Source organism: Miniopterus schreibersii, assembly GCF_964146895.1.
Source record: "Miniopterus schreibersii genome assembly, chromosome: 7".
In the NCBI taxonomy this organism is placed as follows: domain Eukaryota; kingdom Metazoa; phylum Chordata; class Mammalia; order Chiroptera; family Miniopteridae; genus Miniopterus; species Miniopterus schreibersii.
The window spans coordinates 8,465,795-8,478,503 of record NC_138108.1 but is presented as its reverse complement, the minus strand read 5'-3'; the positions used below and the strand labels follow the sequence as shown (position 1 = coordinate 8,478,503).

At 49.4% G+C, this 12,709-nt stretch overlaps 1 protein-coding gene across 4 annotated transcripts in view; it reads right to left on the bottom strand.

Moving 5' to 3' along the window:
- The window catches only part of SERPINE2 (serpin family E member 2), a 47,754-nt gene that overhangs the window by 1,163 nt on the left and 33,882 nt on the right, over nt 1-12,709 (bottom strand). For all 4 annotated transcript variants that reach the window (XM_081143362.1, XM_081143365.1, XM_081143364.1 and 1 more), the window contains 5 exons: nt 8,776-8,973; nt 6,336-6,534; nt 4,646-4,746; nt 2,562-2,648; nt 289-372 (listed from right to left, as the gene is read on the bottom strand). In XM_081143362.1, coding sequence (XP_080999488.1) covers nt 289-372; nt 2,562-2,648; nt 4,646-4,746; nt 6,336-6,534; nt 8,776-8,973 — 669 coding nt within the window. The remainder of the gene's footprint in view (nt 1-288; nt 373-2,561; nt 2,649-4,645; nt 4,747-6,335; nt 6,535-8,775; nt 8,974-12,709) is intronic.

The following is a 12,709-nucleotide window of genomic DNA, read 5'->3' as shown; positions in this document are numbered from 1 at the left end:
GATTTATTTTTTAAAAAATCAATAGATGTCAAAAGTGCTCCAAAGGGTCGCAGAGTCCTCTATATGTTAAAAGTAAAACAACCAAACATACAATCTTGTCCTCTTTTGAAAGATCCCATCACACTGTGTAACCACAGCCTGATTTTCCTCTCTCCAGGGTGTATAGTTGATGTGCTTGCAATTGTTGCCACATGGGAAACAGACTAAAAGCAGAACCGCTGCATTTAACTACAATGGCAACCTACCTCTCTGAATTCTAACTGTGACCAATGGGAGAGAATCACTCACCTGTAGGATTATGTCGGATGAAAAATAGAAAAGGTCTGTCCACTATAAACCAGGGAGGAGATGACCTCGCAATTAGAATCGCAGCTGCGGGGGGAAAGGAAACATTCACCATCCTGTTTAGTCCACACCAGCACCCTCTTTAATACAAGTACCGACTCCTTGTAGGGTTTTATGAGGATTAAGTGACATAAACATGGCAGCTCTCAGCACACTGTTTGCCACTGAACACACACCCAGTGCATACTCACTGTCAGTACTGGCTGGTTTTTATTTATCCCATCTGCCCCCTGGTGAAGGGAGCTGGGCCTTTCAGCCTAACCAATCCCTTCTGCACATTAAGGCCCAGCTTCGTGCTCAGCCACTGAGTCTGCCTCTTCCTCTGGCACGAGCTAGGTTTTCTTCCACTGGCAACACAGACCCCCTCATCTGGGACCTACTGTGCTGTCCAGCTCGTCTTGGTGTAGACATGAGACTTAGAAAGCAGACTTCTTTAGTTCATGGTCTGAGACGTGCCTGCTCTGCCCTGCTCACCAGTAGTGGCTTCAGTTTAATAAGCCTGTGGCAAGGCCCTGAAGGCAGGTGGTGCAGGCACAACTGCCCCGTGCTCGCGGCGATGACCAGGTCCTCTTGTTCAAGCCCCAGGGAGCATTAATGACGGGGGCTTGATACTAGAGAAAACACCTGCAGCTATGCTGGGTAAACCACTTACTCGGGGTTATTAAAAACTACTCACTAGTTAGCAGATGGAATAAATCAAATTCCCTCAAAACTTATGCAGAAGCCCTAATCTCCAACATGACTGTAGCTGTGCATAGGGCTGTCAAGGAGTGTTCATTTAAATGAGGTGGAGCCCTAACCCAGTAAAACTAGTGTTCTTATAAGAAGACAGGGAGACCAGGGGTGGACGGAGAGAGAGAAAAGGCCATATGGGGACACAGTGAGAAAGTGGCCATCTACAAGCCAAGGAGAGAGGACTGAAGAGAAACCAACCCTGCCAACACCTTGATCTTGGACTTCGGCCTCCAGAAGTGCTAGAAATGAATTTCTGTTGCTAAGCCACCCGGTCCGTGGTACTTGCTATGGCAGCCTGAGCAGACTAACCCAGCAGGGCTGGGCTTCACGTGGATGAGACCTGGGCAGTTACACAGGCCCCACACTCACAAGGACCCCGCCCGTGGTTTAGCGATCTGCTGCTGCTGTCTTGAAATTTTCGATCACTTTTGAACACGGGGCTCCATATTTTTGTTTTGTGTAGAGCCCTGCAAACCATGTAGCCCATCCTGATAGTTATACTGTTGGCAAAATTGGTCACTAACTTTGGCAAAATTTAGATGTCACTTATAATCGCCTAGAAAAGACAGGAGGCATCTTAAGGATTCCAAGCCCTTATTCTAGATCTTTGCTTTAAATGCTGTTTCAAAGGAACAAATATTAAATGTTCATTTTGGAAAGGCAATAAAGTGTCTACTGTGGGTATAAATGGTACCTTTTAATGACCAGAAATATTTGACCCAGTGACAAGCGTCGCTGAGATATTGTTTTATGAGATTGGCCATATCTATTCAGGCAACCCCTGTGGATAATTAGGGGGTAAAAGGAAAACAACTCAGGATTGTCTGTTTCCTCCTCCATTATATAAGCCGTCAAAGGGGAAGCAGATGTGCATGTTCAGATTACCCAGACAGGCTGCACGGCATCCTGCTCCAATGCAGTGGCTGTGTGCTAATCCTTCACTTTGTCCTGGATAAACCCGACTGACTGGTTTCCTATTAGTTAAGTGCTATTACTTCATGTTTCAATCTGTAGATTGGTCTTTTCTGCCAGTAAGAAGCCAGAACACGCTCTGTCCTTGGAGAGCAGGGTTCAGCCCACGGCTGTGCTCAGGCCAGTGCAGGGGGCAGATCTTGTCTTTATCAGGTTTTATAGAAACAGCCACGCCCATTGCCTTGTACCATCTCTGCAGCTTTGTCGCCACAATGGCAGAGTTGAGAAGTTGAGAAGCCGCTTTGGGCGCACAAAGCAGAAATACATCGTTTAGTTCTTTACAGAAAAAGTTTGTTGACTGTTGTCCTGGAGGAATTTCTCTCACTGAAGCACTGCCCTTAATATGAGACAGCTCGGAGCTCCATGGACACAGGTCCCCAATCCGTCTCATTCCCCACTGTGCCCTGACAGTCACCCAGAGTGCCTGACCAGAAGTGGATGAGCAGCTGAGCCCACCTGCCCCCCCTCGCCCGTGCACCAGGACCAGCCCCTCCAGGACCCCAGCTTACTCGTGACTGCTGAAGCTTTGGTTCCATCTTCACTGACTTCAATTTTCGCTTTTTGCAAGATGTGAGAAATATGAAGGTTTTCTGACCCTGTTTCCAGAAAATAAGACAAAAACAACAGCATTTGTTTGAGATGCAGACCATCTGTTTAGTTGGAAAAGGAACCTCAGCCATGGCCAATTCCAAATCTTAAAGGTGTAAGAGGAAAAGCGACCTTGTACAGTCCCGGGATCGAAGGCTGTAGGACTGTCACCTGTGGTGTCTGCTAAGGGAACTGTGACATCACTCCAGAGGAGGGAGTTCCAGCCCCCAAATATGTTCGTGCCTCTAGCAATTCAACTCCGATCACTGAGAATTTTATAAACAAATAAAAAGGGTGGAGCCTTAAAAGGAAGCCTGGCTACCTGGAAGCAGTGGGCCAACATCATTTCCACTTACATATGTCAGATACAGGAAGGGCTTCAGATGGCATTTACAGGTGGGGAAACCAAGGCCCGGGGTGGTTTTAAAAAAAGTCTGCCCTCTAACCACACGGCTAGTTAGTGGCAGAGTAAGTGCTGGCTTTTCACAACAAGAGCCACTCATCTTAGGGGCATATCAGTAAGAGAAGAAGGTCGGGCATGAGAAGGGTTCTGTTGTGAGGATCAGACTCAGAAATGTGGTTTTGCCGCTGGAACCTTCTAGTGAATTCACTTTCCTTCTCAGCAAATCCTTACCACCCCACTGGGGGCAGCTCTCAGGGACAATGCAAACGGAGGTTAATGTTGGCCTTGGCTGGACGTGGGTCTGGATGCAAAGGGAAATAGTGCTGCTTGCGTCATCTGGTTTTATTTTATTTTAAATTTATTGGGGTAACGTTAGTTAACAAAATTATACAGGTTTCTGGTGCACAATTCTATAATCCATCAGCTGCACACTGCACTGTGCATTCCCCACCCCACCTGGTTTTAAGTTGGCTGCACCCATGCTTGGCTCTAATATGACCAATGGTGAGTGAGGGGCCCCTGTGCAGGGCCCAAGTCACCTGAGGAGTTAAACAGTACATCTCGGGAGAATTGGGGCGCCTATTCTTCCCTCTGAACACCTGTGAACTCCGTGGGGACACTAGGTAGTGTTTAGGCTACACAGGATAACCCTAAGGGGAAGTGCAGGTTAAAACCGTGCTTCTCAAATGTTAGTGGGCTGAGGACTCTGGTAGAGTGAGGATTCTGAACCAGTAGGTCTGGGTCAGACCCCACATCATGCATTTCGAGCAAGTTCCCAGGTGATGTGGCCACCGCTGGACAGGGATGAGTGTCTGACTAACAGGATGAGACCGTCGGAATGTCCATGGAGCTTCAGCGTCACCAGGGAGTCAGGTTTATCCCCGGGACAGGCACTCGGGTTCAGGTAAAGGGCTGGTGGTGAACTAACACCTTTGCACTCAAAGGAAAGAATACAGACTGGAGGGCAGGTAATGTTTAAGCCAGGAATTCGCTTTGGTGGGGGGTCGCTGTGCTCCAGATGAGAAAGAGAGAGGACTGACCATTCACACATAGCTCCAGGAAAAGGTACCTATGTCAGCAAGGAAGAGATAGCATACCCACTGTGTCCTAGAAGTTTTAGGGGGGAAAAAATTCTAATCAGACTCCTTTGAATTTATATTATTTCAGAATAATGGGCATGAAATGACAATACACATCTGGATATTCTGCATGCCTGTTTGGTGGAAATAAGCAAGTATTTGAAAGCCCAAAATATCTTCATTTTTAAAACACAGGGAAAAAGTGTACATTAAAAAAACCAAAACAAATACCTAATTAAGGGCCATACTTTTCGGTAATAGAGACAATACACAAAACACTTCTTTACCTAGGAAGAGTCACTTGGGCTTCACGGGAAACGTGCGTGTGAAATGCTGGGAGACTGACTGACGCTGACTTAAATGATCAAGGATCAATAGCGCCACTGGGCGATAAACCAAATTAAACCTTGGAGAGTGTTAGGGCAACATGTTTATAATTTTGACCTTTTCTTTCTGAACAAACGAGAGACTCAGTTTCCAGCACAGTCTTCAAGTTTAAGAATTAGTTTTAAACTGAACATACTTGTTATTTTTGCAAAATTTGCCTTTGATGGATCAAACATCTCGGTGATGCCAAGGACTTTCAGCGGTTCCTTTAGATCTGTCTGTGCTGTAGCTGTGAACCTAGCGTGAAAGCAGAGAAGGGGGGGGAAATCATTAGACTCTAGGTGATATAAAATGGTATCAGTGGCAGTGGACACATGTTCACAAACAGGTTCTTTTCTAAGCACGCTCTGAACACCAATCTAAATCGCACTGTAAATTTTAATCCCAAGGTAAACAGAGAACAACTCATCCCTCATGCCCTCAGCTGGCACTAGCACCCCAGAGTAACAGCAAGAGGGGTGCTCTCCCCTTCACGCACCAGGCTCCCTGTTCCAGTCTCAGGAAGATCCACAGAAGTGCCTTCACTTGTGTGGACACGGAGACGCGGGGTGCTGGCAAGTGTCTACCCTCTGCAGTGTCTACAGTCCTGCCCCTTACCAACCAAAGAGCCCTTGTCTTGGCTGCTGTAAGAACCACCATCCTTACGGGGGTTGGGGATAGAGAGGAGACATATTCCCGCTAGTTCACGGTGGAATTCAGAAAGCATCCTACTGTTAAAATGAGAGCAAGCATTGGGAATAGGTGTCGTGGTATTGCATTTGGGTGTAATACAGGTTTCTTGGATATCTGTGGGCTATCTGGCCTTAGAGCCATCCATGTCAGCTATTAAAGATGTCACCAGAGGATGTTTTACCAGATTTGACCACATCCTGTGGGAAAGCAACAGGTAGGTGAGCGGATTCTCATCACAGATGAGCCGGAATGCTAATTAACCCTTATAATTTACCCACAATGTCACCATCTCATTCATTTATATCAAGCATTGCCTGTGTGAAGGCTTATTTTATAACAGAAAATAATCTTGGGAAGATTACTAATACTGTTATCGATGTACTACTATGATTTCTTGACTCAGTGACTGCAAATTAAAGTAGAGCCAGAAGGCACCACCCACCCGTGAGGTCTGGGTGGCTAAAAACCCTAGAGATGAGCAGAACACTAATGTGAAAAAGTTCTTAAAACGGGGCCAGCATTCCCTCCTTCATAGGTCTAGGCAAAGTGTTCTCTGACCTGTTAGAAATTCAGGATTCAGACCGAGTCTGGGATTACTTTTCCCTTGGACTCAAGTCTTAACGGCTCGAATTCCATCTATCTTATACGTTCAGGGTGTAACAGGAAAGCTTCCCTAGATATTAATGTACGAATTCTGCCTGTGGTTTCAAAATGTGTCCTTACCACCTAGCTTTTGGACCTTGGTCCTCAGCAACTTCCAGCTAAAACTTAGGTAGTTAAAATGAAGCCCTTTATCAAAAAATGGAACACTACTAAACTTTACTGTAATTTCGTCCTACTAATACGATGACATGCGCGTTTTCCAGTCTCTCGAACAGAACGAGGCACGTTCGGAGCTGGTGGTTTTGCGGAGGCCGAGACCGGCGGCCTTCTCTCCTTTTCCACTGTCACTGGCCTGCCCTGTCAGAGGCACGGGGGTCACAAGAAACTTTTCCAAAAGCACAGCCCTGCGTTGCTACCATGCGACTTCCACACAACGCAAAGGGCTTCGCCGGGGGCCAGATCTCAGCCTTGCGTCGGCTGGAATCTGACACAATCGCTACGAGGATCCAGCACTCCCACTGTCTCCTCCCTCGGGGAAAGGAGCCACTTACTTGGGCAGGACGACCTGCACCCTCTTGGGGACCATCATGCTGGCCCAGCTGTCTATGGTCTTGGCGCTGATGTGCGGGACAATGGCCGCGAGCGGGGTGGAGCTCTCGCTGGGCAGCGCGACCAGCATGCTGATGCTTTCCCCGTGGTAGGGCAGCTCGATGAAGTTGTACCACAGGCCACTGGGGGTGCTCGCCGACCCTAGAGGAATCAGAGGCAGGGTCAGGGCGCGCCGACCCTAGAGGAATCAGAGGCAGGGTCAGGGTGCGCCGACCTCCTGGCGCGGCAGTGACTGCGCTCGGCAGGGTAGCTGGGGGAAAGAGCAATGCAAAACAGCGTCCTCAGAAGGACAAAAATACGGCCGACTGGGTTCCCTTCCCTGCTAGAGAATTCCCTTCCTTCAGTCTGGACCGTCTAAACGCGTGCCTTTGGGCGGTACTAAGATGACATCGTAGATCACAGGGTACTCCGGGCACAGTGCTCTGCAGAAGTCGACCCCTGAGTAAAGGGATGAGCGGGAGCTGCCTCAGACGGGTTCTGCTGGCCGGGCCTGCGCGTTGCTGTTGACGAGAAGGCAGTGCTGGGAGAAACCGCTTCGGCCGCGTGGGGCCCGACCTCTGCCAGGCCCGTACCAACCCCTTCAGCACGTTTATAACCTGCAGTGCCCCACAGGGCAGGAGTAAGCGTTGTGTTACTATTGGGGAAGTGACAATTAGAGAAATTATGTAACTGGCCCAGGGGCACGTGGCTAAGCAGCGGAGCTCCGGGACTCGGGCTCTGCGTCCAACGCCAAAGACCGTCCTTGTACTTCAGCACCCGACCCCCTGCTCGCTCTCCATGCACCCCAGCAGCTATCCTCAGGGCTCTCAGATACTTTGGTCCTGGGCCCTCGATTCTTCTTGCACGTAACGTAAAAGCAGTATTATAAAGGCTCTGAGATATTCTGGAGAAAACTGTTTAAGTCTACTTATCCCCAGGTTCCCAAACTAATTTGATTTTAGAACCCTTTTATCCCATGTAAAATATTCAAAACGTTCAGCGCCTGAGCAGCACGCCTGAGCACCGCCGGTTAGAGTGAATGACAGTGTTGTCACGATAGGCACTGGCGAGAAGCCCGGTGGGGCAGGGCCCGGAGGGGCTGCTAACTCCCTGGGAAAAGAGTCTTCTACAGAACACGCCTCAGGTCCCGTGGAACCTCTACATTCCCGCCTACTGAGAGAGTTGTAAAAATTAACGAGATGGATGGAAAACCAGCATCTCTAGATTTATGGGGGATTTCTGAAAAGTTTTATTAAACATACTTCAGGCTTTTTGAGAAGAACTTGGTCTCCTCAGTGAGGTTATTTAACCTCTGTGTGCCTCCGAGGTATCAAGAAATCAAAAGAGTGCACCTCATAGGGCTGTTGAGGTGATAAAATGAGAAAGAAATACATTAGGGAGTTAGCAGGGCCTGGCCCGTGGTGGGTGCCCCCTGAGCACCAACCCCCCCTTCTCACCTTCTAAATGACCTAGAAGGACATCAGTTTAAGGAAGACAAAAAAGAGAAAGCAACTGATCTCATGATTTTCACTGGTCTTTTCTCTGGGGGTGACCTTTGCCAATCGCTGCACTGGAGACAGGTAGCATCGATAAGCCAGGTCTCCACAGATGGGGGTGGGGAGAGTCAGCAGACTCGTCTTTGCTACACAACAAACACTTTTAGCTATAAAATATGATGAAAATAGTGAGGCAATCAGAATGACACTACAGGATGACATTGCAGGTTCCTCTTAAGAAAGACACATGTGGCAATTCATGCACGTGAATGCTCACTCCACCCCGTGTCTGTCCTGGCGCTACCTGTGATTCAAAGACAGGACCCTTCATCTCTACTGACCCTGCATAATGCAATGGTCTCAGCAGAAACTGAAAAATCAATGGGAAAGTGAGAAAAAAAATCACTTTCTTATAAGCCCTTTAATCCTCAAAGAAAACATTAGGTCCCTGCTCTGGCAGAGCTAATTTTTAGAAACTGTGAAATTTGGGAAGCAGTTAATAAGTGATTACTCCAGGGCATGAAATAAGAACCTGGAGGTATTCATTATCCACTTCTAGAAGTGTTCAATGTTCAGAGAAGGACTGGGGTCATGAATAATAAAAACTTATGAGCCAAGTGTGTTTGAGGCAGGGAGACAGCTTCTACTTCCACCAGTTAATCCAGCCTCGACTGGAGACATCATTAACCAGCCATTCGACATCCAGTCACTCACGCCTCTGCCTGATGATTCGTTTCTCCCCGGCCCCGCTTCTGCTTCTGATCACAGCAGCTGATGAAAAAAGTCAGGTCTCTAGAGGAGTATGAATGTAGAACAAGTATTTTACACGAATCAGCATCTACGGTTCTACGACATGTTGTCTGAAGCCAACCATACATCGGAACAGACCCTCGAAGTGTGCACTCACCGCTCCGGAACAGAGACAGCTGGGCTAGCATGGGCACTTGGTAGGACTTCCCGTCGGCTGCCACGAATGGGCGTTTCTTTGTGTTCTCAGGTCGAAACCGTGATTTCCACAAACCCTTAAAGTACAGGGCATTGACCAAGACCATTCTGGTGAGCACACCGTCGATGAGGTCTGGGGAGAGCAGATTGTCGATCTTACCTGTGAAGTCACAGAACAACAAGGAAGAAACTCAGGGTTGGCAGTGCACGCGAGGGCAAAGCAGCTGCTGGATCAGAATGAAAAATCAAGGAGAGTCTGAGGTTTTAAAAAGCAATTTTTTATAATACCCTTTTGGTACTTTCCAATTCTTTTTCTCACTAAAAATTAAAGCTGAAAACAAGTTAAAAAATCAGAGTCCAGGAAAAACTTGAGAGACGCTCTATGCAGGGATTACCAAACTTTTCATCAAGAAATTCTTTTATACCTATTCCTTATCAGTCTCATGCTTTAGGAAATTTTGCTCATCCAAACAAGCTGTATTTATTAATTTCCCTGTTTTTTGCTAATAACTGACATGCATGACAACACCAATGATGGTTTCTGGTCAGTACAAGATAAGCAGCCGGGCTGTTTGAACCCCTGAGTTGATTTAATTCCATTCAAAATAAAGGAACACTTTATCCTGTGCAATGTTATCACAGGTGAATGCTTGGTTCCTCTTAAGATCTTAGAAATGGTGAGCATCGGTCTGTAATCTGTGGTTAAGGAAGAGTGGAGGTTAACATTGGTGTCTATATTTTTGAGTCAAGGATCGAGCTAGGTGCTAATGCTAGAGATGAAAAGAAACGAGGTCTGACCCCGGACTCCTGATTTTGAAGGAAAAGTTTCTTCACAAGACGTCAGAAGGGTCACCTTGTTTGTGCCGAGAGTGAAGGAGCGGCCACCTTGATCCGGGAGGCTCTTGTGAAGTCACAAGGATCCTGCAAAGTGCTACCTGGGCTTCACACTCTGATTTTTCATCTAGGTTCCTCTGGCTCCATATGGGAGATTAGGCTGTGTGTGTGTGTGTGCGTGTGCGTGCATGCACAAGAGAGATCACTAATACTCAAAGCTATTAAAAATTAGTTCAATGCAGCCTTTAGCCCAAGCATATTTAAAAAAATTAAACGCAAGTTACAATATATTAAATAGTGAGAGTAAAACCAACAGTGTGAGAAGAAGCAAGAATGTCTAATTCAGTAGAGAGATTTAAGTCCTTTTACATGAAGCACAAGAAAATTCCGATGCACAATAAACAAACGTTAAATAAACCACGAGAGAAGCAGACCTGGGTTTCCCTGACCGCGGAGGGGCGGTTTCGTGCCCGCTCCCCTCCACCAGGGGGCACCAACGCCCCTGGCCGCAGGGCCCGAGGGAAATCCACTCCCCTCAAGCAGCCATCGCCCCGCGCCCGGGCCAGGCCGCGGGCAGGAAGCTGGGGCTCCGCGCCCCCGCGGCAGCAAGCTCCTCGCAGCTGGCGCCGCGGCGAATGTCCCTGCCTCTGCGGGGACCGCCCCGCCCGGCCCTCCTGCCCGCAGGGCAGAGCTCCGGGCCCCTCCGCCGCCCCTCCGACCCCCCTCGCCGCCCGGGCCCTTCCGGGAGGCCCAGCGCTCGGCACCGCCGGGACACCGTGGCGGCCCGCTCGCGGCAGGTGTAAGGCGTCTCCCGCGACGGAGCCACGGCCTGCGCAAGACCGAGGGCGCGCCAGTCCCGCACAGCCCCGCCTCGCCCGCGCTCCGCAGTCAGTGCGGGTGTCTGAAGGAGCCCCTTCAGCCTTTCCTGTTAAACAAACGGAACCCGACTGCCACCCGGAGGACTAAGATATCAGGGGGAGGCACGAAAAGGAGGAAGAGGGCGAGAGAAGGCGGGAAGCGCGAGGCGGCGCGCGGTCCTCCGTCAGTGACTCCGGGGGTCAGCCGCCCGCGGCCACGCGGCCCTCGCGCCGCCTCCCCTCCATCCTTCGCTGCCCGCCTCCCCGGCGCCAGTGCTCTCAGAGAAGACAACGAAACAGAAAACGAACCGTCCCCGAAGAACTGCGGACCCCAGGAGCGGGCCGGCACCGTGACCCAGCCGAGCTGTGCAGCCGCCCGAGGCGGGGGCGCGGGGCGCGGGGCGCGGGGGACCTGGCCGGTCGGCGAGGGCAGGCACGGTGGCTTCCTGGAGGAAGCACCACGAACTTGAGCCAAAGGCTGTAAAAACAGCGCACACCTGCCCGGGTGCGAAGCGCCAGGCCCTCTGCTAAATGCTCTCAGTGTATCATCTGTATTCCCGTGACAGCCTGCACGCTGTCAGAGCTGTTCTCGGCGTATCGCTACGATGCCTGTTTTACAGATGGGGACACTGAGGCACCGGGAGGTGAGATAACTTGCTAAGGTTACCAGTCAATCAACGGCAGAACTGACACGCAAACTCGGAACGCACGTACGCTTTTAACGTGTGCTAGTCAGGCGACAGCGTGCACAGGGCTGGGCCTTAAGGCGGGAAGGGAGTGTCCCAGGTAGCGGGACTCCCGCGCAGGCGAGGCTGTGGAGCGGCGGCAGGGCAGCCCTGCGGGCCACCGCCGCGTCCCCGGCGCGCTGGGAAGGGCCTGCGTCCGCTGCTCCCCTCGGCCGGGCAGGAGCTGCACCTCCGCGCACGAACCTGGCGGTCCTTGCACACGGACCGCTCAGTCTCCAGGGTCCCTCTGAGACCCGTCTTGTAGGCAAGCGCTTCTCAGTGGGGCAGGTCGCCCCAAGGGGCAGTTTGGAAATTTGTGGGAGTGTTTCTGGTTAAATGGGCAGTGGCGAGAGATGCGACAGGTCCTGAATATTCAGAGCCCGAAAACACTGAAGAGCTGCTCTCTCTCTCCCTGCAAAACTTTCAAACACCCGCTGGATACTCACGTTGGCGAGAGGTCAGCTTATGATCTGAGCCCAGGACCTCACTCTTTTTCATGTTAGCGCATGTATCTTTTGGGGGCAGTACTTTTAATGTGCTGAACTTGCTGGGAATGTGGCTACCACGAAAATCGAGTAGAGACTATATTATATTTATGTTATTTAGAAATTTACGAAGAGTTTTGCACCATTTCAGAAAAAAATTGCATCAATAATGGTAAGGCAGCTCATGGTTTTCATGTCACGGGTACAACATACGTGTCTTGGTCTGTGCCCAGGAGTTTACCTATTGACCTACATATAAAATGACTTTTGTCGCTCCTTGTATTACAGTTTGGCATTACACAGGGTTGGGGAAAAGTAGGTTTACAGTTGTGAGTGCACAATAGAGTTTATTCTTTTTTTTTCTTTAATATGTCTTTATTGATTGCAGAGAGAGGAAAGGAGAGGGAGAGAGATAGAAACATCAATGATGACAGTCATTGATCAACTGCCTCCTGCACATCCCCTACGGGGGACAGAGCTGGAAACCTGGGCATGTGCCCTGACCAGGAATCAAACCTCGATCTCCTGGATCATAGGTCGATGCTCAACTGCTGAGCCACGCCGGCCAGGCCAGAGTTTATTCTTGTATTATTATTTATTAATCGTATTATTTTCCACACAAAAAACCGCAAACCTACTTTTGCCCCTCCTGGTACTCATTTTTAAAATTTTGTGTCTGATGTGTTGGTTATATTAGCTATAAATTTCATTCAGTATAGTAAAGAGAGTATTAAAGATATTTGTTTAAATAGAGGGAGTTGGGTCCTTGGGATTAAAAAGCACTGCTCGGGTCTCTCGCCCTCAGTTCCCCAGATGCAGTAAGCAGTTGACTGAGAGGACGTGCATTCAAGTGCTCTGAAAACTGTCGAGTGGCATGCTAATGTGACTTAACATTCCTAGTACAGGAGGAGGCTGGGAGGGCGCAGGGACACACCATAGTCAAATAGCCACCTAGCGTCTTGGTGCCATCAGCTTCCTACCACTGTTCTTAGGAC